The sequence below is a fragment of the Rhinopithecus roxellana genome, chromosome 1 (assembly GCF_007565055.1).
Source record: "Rhinopithecus roxellana isolate Shanxi Qingling chromosome 1, ASM756505v1, whole genome shotgun sequence".
Classification (NCBI taxonomy): Eukaryota; Metazoa; Chordata; class Mammalia; order Primates; family Cercopithecidae; genus Rhinopithecus; species Rhinopithecus roxellana.
The window spans coordinates 48,470,958-48,485,559 of record NC_044549.1 but is presented as its reverse complement, the minus strand read 5'-3'; the positions used below and the strand labels follow the sequence as shown (position 1 = coordinate 48,485,559).

At 49.5% G+C, this 14,602-nt stretch overlaps 1 protein-coding gene across 4 annotated transcripts in view; it reads left to right on the top strand.

Annotated features, from left to right (window-relative positions):
- Positions 1–14,602, top strand: part of MGLL (monoglyceride lipase) — a 139,709-nt gene that overhangs the window by 111,522 nt on the left and 13,585 nt on the right. For 3 of the 4 annotated variants that reach the window (XM_010356651.2, XM_010356650.2, XM_010356652.2), the window contains one exon: positions 6,755–6,844. In XM_010356651.2, coding sequence (XP_010354953.1) covers positions 6,755–6,844 — 90 coding nt within the window. Of the gene's footprint in view, positions 1–1,502; positions 1,957–6,754; positions 6,845–14,602 lie in introns of those variants that run through there. The other variant, XM_030942615.1, reaches the window with a different exon arrangement.

The following is a 14,602-nucleotide window of genomic DNA, read 5'->3' as shown; positions in this document are numbered from 1 at the left end:
ACGAGGCCAAATGCCTTGCTCAAGGTCAGCTTGAGCACGAGCTCAGGCCAGCAAGCATGCCAGGATACTCCCTTTCACCCCAAAACACACCTGAGATCAGCTTCCCTTGACAGAGCCCGCTCCCATCTGAATGTCACTCATCTGTTTTTAGCCATAGAATCCAGAAGGCCCTTGGGGCAGTGGGAGGTTGCAGGGATGGAGGGGAAACGAGTTGAACATGGCCACTCTTTCAAGCTTCAGGTGAATTTGGACCCAGGATCCCGGAACTTAGCTATGCACTGGCCCTTTGGGCAGCAGCAATGAGCCGCCATGGGGGTTAGTTCACCTCTGTCCTGTGGGCACCTGCTCTCTAATAGCTAATAGCTAGGTGTTGGGCTTTCTAGACACACGTGCTTCCAGGAACCAGCTGTCTTCCTAGCAAGCCTCCTGCCACATATCTTTGGTGAGCCCCTGATCTATCAGAAAACAAGTATTCTGGCCTTCCCAGCGAGGTCACTGGCAAAGGATCACAGCACTTTCTATTTTAGGACTGCCTTAAGGTGTCCTCTCGCTCTCAAGAAAATCTGATGCAACCCCGAGGGTCCCTGCTGTGTCCCCCACATGGCCGTCCCATGACCTTTGTCATAGTGCCGCCCTGCGGAAGGCAGGAGGGTCCCAGCCTCCTGCGCACAGGTCAGCCTGCGGGAACCACTTAGGAAACAGCATCTGTAATTGCCTTCCTCATGGCAAGGCTTTCACTGGCAGAAGTGAAATTCACTTAGAAATGATCACAGGGAGCCATTAAAACCTTCTGGATCAATAAAGGCATTTGTGCCTGTCTCTAGTATTTAAAGTGACAGGCACGATGGTGTAGCAGGAACGCCCCTCAAGCCTCTTGTTCATCAAGATGTTGACTTCAGCTGTGGGAGAGTTGCCCTGTTTGTGGGCGACTGCGTCATTTGTTGCAAAGCTGCATGTCACATGCTTTTCCTGAAGTCTCTACTTTGAATGACATTTGCTCACTCCTTCAGTCAACCAACACCTATTTATTGGGCCTCTCCTTAGGGCCAGAAGCCAGGAAGAGAGTTAGGGACCTGCTCCAGAGCAGTTGGGTCTCATGCGGCTCTCCCAGCGTCCCTTCAGAGTTGGTTTAATTATCCCTGTCTTATAGATGAAGAAACTGAGATCATAGACTTTCTCAAGGATTCAGGATCAAAGTTCAAATCCAAATGTGCCTGCCTCGTGTCTCCGAGTCTGGTTTCGCCATTTCATCACCTGTCTCTTCCGGGGTTGGGGTCCAGTGACTGTGTAGCCATTTGTCATGGGTTTTGGTCCCAGATTATCCTCAGGTGATGACCCCTGGGGTCTGAGTTGAGCTGGCATAATTGGGAGCTGTGTGGTTGCACAAACCTGGCTCTGCCAGGGTCATGGGGCAGGTACAGGGGGTCTCACCTCAGTGGGGGAGCCATGCAAGGGCTCCTCTCTCCTGAGCTGGATCCAAGGCTCTCTCAACGCTCCTGTAGGATTATTCGGGGATTTTGAAACACTCGATGGAAAAGGCATCAAGAACGTTACAGTTTTGGATTCCAAGTCCTTTTTGGGTGAGCAACTCCCCTCTGAGGCTTCCCTGGTGTGCTCACAGCTCAGGGTGGAGGTGGTGGGAGAGCGGGAGCAGCAGTCATCTGATCAACCTTGGCAATGTGATCCATCCAGGTGTGGGACCTGCCATGACTCCTTCCTTCCCCGCTGCTTCCTCGTCATGTGACCTCAATGTTCCCCGCTCAACCGTTCTGCCTTCCTTCATGCATAATCAATCCACTTCCTCTGCATAGCTCTTTCTACTCCCATCCTACCCTTTCCTTCAAGAGAGATTAGGCTCATGAAATCAACAAATATTAAAAGAGCAGCAGGGAAAGGGGATCTCTTTTGCAGTTGCTCAAAGCATCCTGCCCCTGCATAGCAGCTCTCCTCTTTCTTGGGGCTTTTGTGGGGAAGAGGCTAAACACCTAATTTTTTTTTAAGCCATGAAGTTATCATTAAAAGTTTTGCCTCTACACAATTGAGTCTTGTTGGAAATGTGGCTTGGAACTTACTATGCAATTTTAGAAAAAGAGCTGAAGATCAGGGCATGCAAACATCTCTTATGGTGGCTCCTTTGAAAGGGCAGCTTGCCCTGCATGGACGTGTGCACCCCCATCCTAGCCAGTGCCTGTCAGAAGCACTTCTGCCCTGGCTGCACACAGGATCACTAGGGAACTTTAAAAAGGCACTGATGCCAGGTCCCCACTTCGGCCAATACAATCAGAGTCTCTCAGGGCGGCACTGGGAGGAGGTGTTTGTGGTGTTTCATGGACACACACACTGCCAGCCCCTGAAACTTCACCACGCACACGAATGCCCAGGAGCCCTGCAAAGCTACAGACCCTGACCCAGAAGCCAGGTGACCCTGGAGCCACTGGTGCTGCTGGTGTGAGGACCACACTGAGCAGGGAGGCCCTGGGATGTTGGGACGGGTGTGCTGTGCCCGCTACCATACGCCAACTGGATTGAAGGAACAGAACAGTACAGACGGTTCCATCTTCCTGGGAAGACAGGGAATTACAGATCATTTTAAGGGAATCCCAGGACTCTAGTAGTCTCCTTCATGGGTTTCTCTTTCTGTACGTTTCCTGTGAATGGTGTATCCACCCGGGTCCCCTCCTGCCTCTTTGTACACTCTCTCTGGTGTAATTTGCAGCCAGGGCTTCAGCAACCATCTATGCACTGAGACCTTTCTGTTCTTGGGGTGGCATTTCTAGGGATTTAGCGCCAGGACATGCCTGTGTGTGCATTCACTGGGAAAAGTCTGCAGAATCTGCACCAGGCGTTCCTGGAGGGCGTGTTCCTCCGTCTACATTCGTGATAGAACAACCAGTTATTATCACTAGGACACCAGTGCCTCATCTACACCATCAGCCACGGGAGTTTTACTGTTACAAGCTTGTCCTTTTAGGCACATTCCCTCATCCTGAACCTGCTGGCAGCAGCTCCTTTAGGGGAGCAAGGTGGCTGCTTGCCCCATCAGTCCTTGGGCAGCCAGCGCTCAGCTGGATGCATGCAGCGGAAGTCACCTTCTGCCTCCACTCCTGAGCAGGATGTGCTCTCCCCACATCTCCTGTTTGCGCTTTCAGCAATAGATCATTCACAGCTATAGGAGGGGGAGGCCTCCCAGGCCTTGGCTTTTTGTACCTGGAAGGGGATGGTGAGGCATTCCACTGCCAGGAATCACTTCCTTCCCTCCAGGGAGCAGCCCCTTGCATTGTTCATTTTCTAAAGCAAATACTTCTCAGGAAGAGGCTCTCCTCTTTTTTTTTTTTTCCTATGAAGCTCTTTTCTTAAAAGCTTTCTTTAACTGCAAAAGTTCCTCTGTTCATGGAGGAAGAAAATCAGGCTTGCTGGGTGAGAGGACAGAATAGGGCTTGCTGTAATTCTCTCCTGGAGGCAGGCTCTCTCTGGCTCTCTGTTGCCCCTTCCCCATCCCCTGTGAAACCACTTCAAGGATGGCTCGAGCTGTGCTGATCCTTGAGGTGCTGATCCTAAGCTGTCAGCATCTTCTCCAGAGCCTGGAAGTAGAGGCCTTGTTGCTTTTTGGTATAAAACTTTTGGGTTAAGAGGTGCCAGCAGCAGAAACATATGTTCAAGGATGAAGGTAAGTCTGTCTTCACAAATGACCAATCCTGAAGATGGACCGGCACCTCCGGGCCCAGGTCCCCACAGAATCAGGTGATGGGTCCTCAAAACACAAATGGTGGCACAATGAGAAATCTGGTGGTGGGCTTGGACGAAATGGCGTGGATGCTGGGTGGTCTCTTGCTTTCATCTCTGTGGCAGGCACTGCTGAGGTGCTGGGTCCCTGGGCCTTTTCTTGGCTCTGAGCCATCTGGTCAGGGAATGGGTAGGAAGCTGGCTTACATAAAACAGCCATGTCCCTGAGAAGGCTGTGTGGGCCCCAGCAGGCAGGTGGGCTGACCTGGGAGCAGCGCCTGCAAACCTGGCATTTGCACACCCATTCTGTCACACAGAGCCTTACTGCAGTTCCTGAGCGTGGCGGAGATCCCCCCATAGCTGGCAGCCCCATGTCTGCCCTGGCTGCACACAGGATCACCAAGGAACTTTAAAAAGGCACTGATGCCAGGGCCCCACTTCAGCCAGTACAATCAGAATCTCTCAGGGCAGCACTGGGAGGAGGTGTTTGTGGTGTTTCATGGACACACACACTGTCAGCGTCAGGGAGAAGTGATGGGGTACTGAGAACAGCAGAATATCTAGAATGAGTTCTTCATAACTGTGGAACATAGAAGTCTTCCCTCACAGTGTGGCCCTTGATCACTACTGCTGGAGGAGAGAGCTAAGGCCCTGGAACACTCGTCCTTACACAGCCAGAGTCTAGTGAAGGCCACAGAGCCACAGCCCACTGCCTTTATGCACTGATCCACTCCATTTTCTCATTTTTAGATTGTTTTAACCTTTGAAAGCACAGATCCCAATGCAGATGAGCTCCCAATTCTTGGAGTTCACAGACATTTGATCCGTGTTTAAAAATACCCCAATGCTTGTGCAGAGTTCCCAGAATTCCAAGTTTTCCTTTCCCAGGCTTGTTCTGGCCCATGACACCAGCTGGACTCTTGAATCTTCCCGACCCATCACGGCCATGCTGCAAGGCTTCTGATTATGCAGACACACCATGCCCCTGCACAGTGCTCGAAGTTAGGCTGCCACATGCTTCTACACTAGATGGTCAAAGTCAGACCCCAGGGCTCAGCAAAGCACCTGGCACAGTAGCAGCTGCAGAATGAGATCTGCTTGCCTGGATGCCAAGGCTGGAGGGCAGTGAGCTTCCTCCTCAGAGGCAGGGGGCTGCCACCTTTGCACTAAGAAGAAATTACTGATTTCTACCATTTGAGAAAAGGAGAGTTGACCACATGGAACTCTGAATAGGTTCATGCACGTGGAGCAAAGCCCTTGAGGAGAAAAGCCCGTTTTTTGCTGTCTGTCTGATACTGGATGGTTGAGAAACAATCGTGGTGGGCAGTCACGCCGCACTTGTGCAGGCCAAGGACACAGGAAGGTCTAGCCCTGGCCTACAGGGAGGGTGGGTAAGCACAGCAATCTTGTCCCCCAAAAGAACATCAGCGGCCGCTGGTGTTGAGACCTATGGGAAGGTTAGAGCTCTGGGTCACATTTGTGGAGAGAGACACAGACAGCGGCAGACAGAGAGAGTAATCCAGGCCATGTGGCATAAGAACATAAAGTGGCCCCCCAGCCCAGAGCCCCTCCCATGGACCTCGTGGTACTAAGCCTCCATTTTCTTACCTGTTCAGTGGAGATGAAGCCTCACCTCCCAGGGTTTTTGTAAAGATCGGGAGACTGGCCGGGCACCGTGGCTCACTCCTATAATCCTAGCGTTTTGGGAGGCCAAGGCGGGCAGATCACAAGGTCGGGAGTTTGAAACCAGCCTGACCAACATGGTGAAACCCTGTCTCTACTAAAAATAGAAAAATTAGCTAGGAGTGATGGCGCGTGCCTTTAATCCTAGCTACTCAGGAGGCTGAAGCAGGAGAATCACTTGAACCCAGGAGGTGAAGGTTGCAGTGAGCCAAGATTGTGCCACTGCACTCCAGCCTGGGCAACAGAGCAAGACTATGTTTCAAAAAAAAAAAAAAAAATCGGGAAACTGTGCCCAATGCACCAGAAGGTGCTTCCTCAGTGCCCATGAGTGCCCTTGCCCTCTGCCAAGGGTACTGAGCTATGGGCCCTGTGCCCTTGATGTGCACTGAGAATTCACTGCTTGCCACCTTCCATCCGATTCTAATTTCAGCATTTCACGGCTCACTTTTGAAATAGCATCTTTCATCCCCAAATGTCTGTGCACATTGCAGAAGTGAAAACAGTCCCTCTCTGAAGGCAGAAGTGTGAGATCTGGGTTCTCTGTTTTCCCGGGAAAACAAGAGATCCAGAAGGAGAAAAGGGGGAGGGGGTTGGGAAGGTTTGGGCCTGAATCAGGCTCAAGTTCAATGAGCATGTATTAAGCTCCTGCTGTGTTCCGTGGGCTTCTGCATACAGGGTGTTATTCACCTTCCCCATGGTCCTCTGGGGGAGGGTCAAGGTCCCACTGGCAGCTGAGGAAACGGAGGCTCAGCAATGTGGAGATCCCAGCCCATGTTCACAAGGCAGCAGAGTTAGGAATCAAACCCAGCTCTCCTTCCCTCTGCCACACAGCCTCCTCATTGGGATGATGCTATTTCTACTTCTCCGCAAGAGAAATGGATGCACAGATCCTCTGTGTGGTTCCTGTGGGCCCTTACGTGCTGTCCTGCTTCGTGCTCAGCTGATCTGGGTGATTCTGCGCCTGCCGTGTATTTTCAGTACCCCAGAGAAATGGCCTGGGTGCCAGAGCTCTCAGCCCGGACAGCTGTTGCCAGTGATGCAAAATTACAACCCATGAGCGATCATGGGGAGGTATAGAGTGGGCAAAATTCAGACACGACTTCCCGCCTTGGGCATGGTGACTGCCTGGCCAGCTCCCCCAGGTGGAGCAGAGCCAGGCTGAACAGAGGCTGAGTCAGAAGGGAGAGTCCTTGGGCATGCAGGCTTGAGGATGCAGGCTTGGGAGATGAACCTGGCTGATGTTCAGTTTGGGCGTCACTCTCCTTAATGTACTGTAAACTGTCAGTGTGGAAGAGCCGGGCGTGGATGCCACTTGTACTCACAGCTCTTGTTTTCCCTCCCCGGCTAGGTCCTTGCTGCGAAAGTGCTCAACCTTGTGCTGCCAAACTTGTCCCTCGGGCCCATCGACTCCAGCGTGCTCTCTCGGAATAAGACAGAGGTGAGAGGCTTTCCAAAACCCCAGGGGTAGCTTGGGTGGCTGCCCCCATAGGGAATCAGAGTTTTGGCTCCAGCCTTGGCATTCTCTACTGGCCTTTCACCGAGGCCCCGTGCAAAGTGACGAGCACACAGTGGTGCATGAGACATGGTTGGCTTCAGGTTTGGGTGAAAAGGGTGGGTTGGCTATGATGCCTGAGCTGTGTTCTAAACATGAAAGGAGCCGACAGTGGAAGTTGAGTGTGTACCAGTCAAGTCTTTTGGTTGCAAGAGACAGAAACCCAAGTCAAAGTGATTTAAGCAAAAGCAGGGATTTTGTGGTGAATGGAACTGAAGGCTTCAGACATGGCTGAATCCAGGGCGTCGAAAGTCTTATTCTCCATCGGTCTCTCCCCAGCTCTCATCTCCCCTGGTTTGGCTTCATTCCCAGACAGGCTTTCCCCCAGTGAAGGCCAAGAGGGCCACCAGCAGGTTTCCCTGAGCAACCCCAGTGGAAAAACAGCACCTCTTTCCAGCAAAAGTCTCAGGGCTGATTCTTACTGACTGATTGTCCAGGCCTAGATTATTTGTCCAGGAAAAGGGGATAGTATCATCCCCACCCACTGAGAGTAGAGGAAGGGGATCCCTGGGAGTAATTCAGAATAGTGGTAGCAAAGGAAGGACAGACCCATATTGCAGATGAGCAAACTGAGCCCCATAACGTGGGAGGACTTGCCTGGGGTCAGCCAGTGGTGAGGCTAGCCTGGGAACTTGGGTAGCTGTGGTCTCTAGCTGTGCTCTCTCTAGGTATGGGAGAGGGTTCCTGTGGGCTTGCAGCTAGTGGGTAGGAAGCATCCAGAAGACACCAGAATTATCTTCATGAATAAGCAAGTAAGTTTGCCACTCTTCTGCCTTAGTTGCCCTCTTGCTTTAGGAGTTTGAAATCATTGAATCACTGGCTCCCTAAAGGGCCCTGGGAAGTGGAGTGCAGTGCTCTGGCATTCTGGGGATGTTCCCAAACTTCGGTGGGCTGCTGGACTCTAGCTTCATTATGAAATGTGGCCTCCTGGCCCTCTGAGTCACTTAGAGAGTAGGCAACTCAGGAGGAATAGCCCGTGGTGTGTAGGAAAGAGACTTTCTAGATCAAGGGTTGAAACTCCCAGGCTTCTTAGGGCCAACTGCTTAAAAATCAGACTGGTGAGAGACTCTAGTGAGCCATGAGGCCTGTGCAGAGCCAGAGGGCATCTGATCTGTTTAACCCATCCACATTAATTTAAAATTCTAATATAATTTGGTTTCTAAAGCCCACAGTGCCTCCCAAACTCACATCTTGGGGCCAGGTTGGGCCCATCAGGGGCCAGTGTGTGGCCCCTGGTCTTTCTGAAAGAATATCTGAGTAAAGGAAAAATCTTTAATTCCAAAAAGCAGATTCATACGGTAAAAGAGCACAACTTTAGGACCTAGAAAGACCAAAGCCAAATATACACTGTTTGATTTAATCCTGACATGAATGAGATAGACATTAACCCCATTTCACAGATGAAGAAACAGGCTTGGAGAGGTGAAATAACCTGTTCAAGATTGCACAACCAGTCAGGGGCAGAGGTGGGATTTTAGCCCATTTTATTCAAAAGTCCATGCTTTGGTGCCTCCCTCAAGCTAGTAATTATGATAATTAAGCTCTGTTTCCTGTTTTACAATTGATTGCTGGTCCACGCATCCCATGGCCATTGCTCTGTGTATGGGACCCACTTTGTCAGGGAAACTGAGTGTGGGGCAGGGGCTCCTGCACCTGCCTGCATCCCTCACAATGGCTCTAGCTTGAAGGCGTGGTCTCTGGTAAAACCAGTGATCTTTGTAGCAGCGGTGCCAGGACAACAGTAGGTTTGAGAAAGATGGATCGGAGGGGGAGGGGCCTCCCTTTGAGACAAGGCACCCAGTTGCAAATCCAAGTTGTTTATCTGAACACCTGAAAATACATGGGCAAAGAGGAAGAAAAAAAGAGGTACTAAAAAGAGATTCCAAACCCTCTCTGTTTAAAAGCATCCAATTTCAGATCTTTTCTCTCCTTTTTGCAATAATGAGAAATTCCTCAGCCTTACTCAGGACAGAAGCGCCTGGTGGGTCTCCCCTCCTCTGTTCCTGTCCCACCCATAGCCCCCTGTCTGAGCCCTCCTGCCTCAGGCTTCTGGCTGGGCAGGTCATCAGTTATTTAGAAACACTAATAAATGTCCCTGCTGAGAAGACATGAGGAAGGGAGGTGGCCGGTCAGCCCCAAAGCTGGACTGCAGTCGGAAAAAATCAAGAGCCCGCCTTTCCCTCCCTCTCCTGCTGCAGCTCTGCATCTCCCTCTGAACGTTCTGCTGAGCTTTAAAAATAGCAACGCCAATGGGAAAATGTGTTGGGAAAGGCATCTAACATCAGGGTGTCTTGAGGCACATCTTTAGCTAAGACATTTCCCATGGAACCCTGCAGCTATAAAAGCCTCAAACCGCAAATAAATGTTTGCCTAACAAGCTGAGTGAGCAGGACTACGGGGGATGGGCCACTGGACGGCAATCGAGGGTGCAGGGACCTGGGACTGGAGGGTGCACAGGTCCTGGGGAAGATCTGGAATTCTCTCTGAAAGGAAGCAGGTTGGCTCTGTTGCCGGAATGTCAAAAGCAGAATGTTTGGTGTTTGCTGTGACAAGCATTCTCACAACCCACCCAGCACTGCTAGCAGGCTCTCTTCACTTGCCTTGCCCCGCAGCGGCCACCTTATAGAGCCACATTCTCCCTGCATGTGTGAAGCCTTCGGGAAAAAAGGCATGAGAAGACTTTTTATTGTCTCAGCACTACTCAATGCACAATGATGGCATCATTCTTCTGTGCCAGACACTAGAGCCCTTCTGGTCTCACCATGACCCCAGGAAGTCAGTCTTGTTACCAGTATTTGTAGTTGTAGAAGTGTGGGCCCAGAGAGGGCAAGTGACTTGCCCAAGAACACACTCCGGGCCAAGTGCCCTTGGCACTCAAACCCGAGGAACAAAGAAGTTGCTACACAGACATTTACTATGTTTGTCAATGCATTTAGGGACCCTGATCAGAACATCAGAATACAGAATCATTCCCCCCCAAAAAGGCTTTATCAGAATGTGATGAATCCCTTCCTACTCTGAGAAGCCTTGAATGTGATTCTAAAGAGTTCTATGGCCAAGGACGCTGCGGGAGGAGGTAAGGAGGAGAGGTTGCTCAGCATCTGCCCATGCCCTCAGCCATCCACATACTCAGGCGGAATGCACTGCTTCCTCTCCCAGGCTGTGGAAGGGGTGGAGGCAGGAGGCAAAGAGGCCATGATTCTGAGCACACCTTGCGCTAGGAAACTCAGCTGCTTGTCTCTTGAAGCCACTTGTCTTCTAGAGCCCAGTCTCTGTTCTTTATAAATACCCTGGAGGCCCTCCCTGTGCATCTGCCAGTTTATATTCCCTCAGACAGGCCATATGCTGAGTTCTGAGCACCTAGGTGCCGTAAGGAGTGGCCACTCAGCTTCCTTTCTTGTCTCCCCTGCCTGATGTTTTGGATGTGCCCAATGTTGGGGAGTCGGCTCCAGGTCCCCCTGTTGCCTGCCTGTCTTGCACCCATGCTGCCCAGAGGCCCTCAGAAGGCTCCTGCCGGGTCTCGGAAAGCTCAGCCATGCTGAGGCCTTCGACTTAAACATAACCACAGCTAAAGATGGGCCTCAGCCTCTCACCCTGTCCCCAGGACACAGCCTCCCATGGGAGTTCCCTCCAAGAACGAGCTAAGAACCTTCCAGCAAACTCGGTTTGGCTAGCAGATTTTATTTTGTGGCTCTCCATCGTTCATCACTTACATTCCCCACAGCATACTTGTCTATTTGAGACAGTCTTATTACCAGTATTTGCAGCTAAAAATTTCCCAATGCCCTAAAAAAACAACAGGGCTAGAAAGTCTCTTGGGCATATGGCTCCATGTGGGGTGGTGGCGAGGGAGCGTGTGAATTGCTCTATGTTGCTTTTGCGCCCTGCACCACCCTCTGTAGATGTTCTAGCTCCAGACCTGCTCCCAGCCCCACTCCTGCCAGCCACCAAGGCTGGGAGAAACAAACGGCTCTGAGCTCACGAGAGGCAGGTCCTGGAAGTTGGATGCTTTAATGGCAGCAGAAAACCAGGGACTGCAGAGACTGTCAGGGAAGCCCCAGCTGCCAGCAAGATACAGGACACACTGAGGAGTTCTCTGTGTCCAGCAGGCCCATCTGAGCTTCTTTCTCAAGTACCTTTGTGGGTACATGGTACCTGCACATTGTAGGGCCTTGGCAGTGGAGGAAAGAAAGAAGATGTGGGCTTAGTTGGGCTCCCGCGGGAACACAGCCTAAGCAAAGCTCTCCCAAAGACACCTCTCGGCTGAGAGGTGAATAACACTGCTGTGCCCGTGGCGTTGCAGATATCCACTCCAGACCCTGCTTCCATTCTTTTGGGTATGTCATATTCCACTAGTAATTTTGGAGGAACCACGCTGCCGTTTTCCACGGTGGCTGTGCCATTTCACATTCTCACCAATAGTGCTCAAGCGTTCCCTACATCCTTGCCCACACTTGTTAGGTTGTGTTTTTTGATAGTAGCCATCCTAATGGGCATGGAGTGGCATCTCAGTGTGGCTTTGATTTCTATTTCCCTAATGGTTAGTGATGCTGAGTGTCTTTTCATGTGCTTTTTGGCCTTTTATATGTCTTCTTCTTCTTTTTTTTTTTTGAGATGGAGTTTCTCTCTCATCGCCCAGGCTGGAGTGCAGTGGTGTGATCTTGGCTCACCGCAACCTCCACCTCCCAGGTTCAAGCAATTCTCCTGCCTCCGCCTCCTGAGTAGCTGGGATTACAGGCGCTTGCAACCAGGCCTGGCTGGTTTTTGTATTTTTAGTAGAGACGGGGTTTCTCCATGTTGGTCAGGCTGGTCTTGAACTCCTGACCTCAGGTGATCTGCCCACCTCGGCCTCCCAAAGTGCTGGGATTACAGGCGTGAGCCACTGCGCTGGGACCTTGTATGTCTTCTTTAGAGAAATGTTTGTTCAGATCCTTTGCCCATTTCTTTTCTTTTTCCTATTTCTTGTCTATTGTTTTTCTTTCTTTTTTTTTTTTTAATTTAATTTAATTTAAAGTTCCAGGATACACATGCAGGATGTGCAGGTTTGTTACACAGGTAAACACATGCCATGGTGGTTTACTGCACCCAACAACCCACCACCTAGGTATTAAGCCCCACATGCATTAGCTATTTATCCTGACGCTCTCCCTCCCCCTGTGCCCCTCCCCCTGACAAGCCCTGGTGTGTATTGTTCTCCTCCCTGTGTCCATATGTTCTCATTGTTCAGCTCCCACTTATAAGTGAGAACATGTGGTGTTTGGTTTTCAGTTCCTGCATTAGTTTGCTGAGGATAAATGGCTTCCAGCTCCATCCATGTCCCTGCAAAGGACATGATCTTGTTCCTTTTTATGGCTGCATAGTATTCCATGATGTATATGTACCACATTTTCTTTATCCAGTCTATCATTGAATAGCATTTAGGTTGATTCCATGTCTTTGCTATTGTGAATAGTGCTACAATATGTGTGCATGTATCTTTATAATAGAATGATTTATATTCCTTTGGGTGTATACCCAGTAATACCCAAAGGGATTGCTGGGTCAAATGGTGTTTCTGTTGTCTTCCACAGTGGTTGAACTAATTTACATTCCCACCAACAATGTAAAAGTGTTCCTGTTTCTCCACAGCCTCACCAGCATCTGTTGTTTCTTGACTTTTTAATAATCCCCATTCTGACTGGCATGAGATGGTATCTCATTGTAGTTTTGATTTGCATTTCTCTGATGATTGGTGATGTTGAGCTTTTTTTCATATGTTTTTGGCCACATAAATTTCTTCTTTTGAAAAGTATCTATTCATATCCTTTGCCCACTATTGGTGGGGTTGTTTTTTTCTTGCAAATTTGTTTAAATTTCTTGTAGATTCTGGATATTAGACCTTTGTCAGATGGATAGATTGCAAAAATTTTCTCCCATTCTGTAGGTTGTCTGTTCACTCTGGTGATAGTTTCTTTGCTGTGCAGAAGCTCTTTAGTTTCATTAGATACCATTTGTCAATTTTTGTTTTTGTTGCAATTGATTTTGACATTTTCATCATTAAATCTTTGCCCATGCCTATGTTCTGAATGGTATTGCCTAGATTTCCTTCCAGGGATTTTGTAGTTTTGGGTTTCACATTTAAGTCTTTAATCCATCTTGAGTTAATTTTTGTATATAGTGAAAGGAAGGGGTCCAGTTTCAATTTTCTGCATATGGCTAGCCAGTTTTCCCAGCACCATTTATTAAATAGGGAGTCCTTCTCCCATTGCTTGTTTTCATCAGGTTTGTTACCCATCAGATGGTTGTAGATATGCAGTCTTATTTCTGAGATCTTCATTCTGTTCCATTGGTTATGTGTCTGTTTTTGTACCAGTGCCATGCTGTTTTGGTTACTGTAGTCTTAGAATGTAGTTTGAAGTTGGGTAGCATGATTCCTCCAGCTTTGTTCGTTTTGCTTAGGATTGTCTGGCCCATTGTTTGCTTTGCTCATTTCCTGTTTGTGTTGTTTGTTATTTGTTGTTAAGTTGCAGGAGTTCTGTATATGTTCTGGATATTAACCCCTTATCTGGTTATTAACCCCATATACAAATATAATTTGCAAATATTTTCTCCTATTCTGTGGGCTGCCTTTTCCCTCTGCCAATAATGTCCCCTGAGGCATAAGGGTTTTTTCTTTCTGACGTAGTCCAGTTTATCTGTTTTTCTTTTGTTGCCGTGCTTTTGGTGTCATGTCCAAGAAGTCGTTGCCAAATCCAATGTCATGAAGTGGATACCTTGTTTTGGCTGAACCATATGAAAGTAAACTGCAGACACCATGATCCTGAATGCGCCTGAATACTTCAGCCTGGGTTGCCCAAGAGGAAGGACTCAAAACAGAGGCTTTCACACAGGACCCCATGCCATTTTTACATTTAGGAAAAGTTAACAGTCATTCCCCCTTGTTGTCCTCGATCTAGTCCATGCTCCAATTTCCACAGTTGTCACCGTTTGATTTTAAGACTTGAGATTGCATGATTTTGCTATTCTGTGATAAGCAGTTATGAAAGTGATCCTGCAAGACCCGGGAATTCTTTCTTGTTTCTCTTATTATTCCTCAAATCCCTGAGCCTGTGAGAAGGTGGAGAATGTGGTGGCTGCTGTTTCCTTTCCCTTGGTGGTCACCCAGGAGCACTTCTGTGTTCAGAACCACATTCCAGGGCCCTCCACTCCAAAGGACAAAGAGAGGTTGACTTTTTGTGTCACTTCTGGTTGTGAAGACTCTGGAGCCCTGCAGAAGGAATCCTGGGGGAGCAGACAGTGGTGGCGCTGGGCTATGCAAACAGCTTTCCCCATTTGCCAGGGCTGCGACCTGCAGAGCCATTCCTAGCTCACTGCTCTTAAAAGCAGATGCTAGGACCGGGTGCGGTGGCTCATGCCTGTAATCCCAGCACTTTGGGAGGCTGAGGTGGGTGGATCACCTCAGGTCAGGAGTTTGAGACCAGCCTGGCCAACATGGTGAAACCCCATCTCTACTAAAAATACAAAAATTAGTGGGGCATGGTGGCGTGTGCCTGTAATCCCAGCTACTCAGGAGGCTGAGGCAGGAGAATCATTTGAACCTGGGAGACAGAGGTTGCAGTGAGCCAAGATCGCACCACTGCACTCCAGCCTGGGCGACAAGAGGGA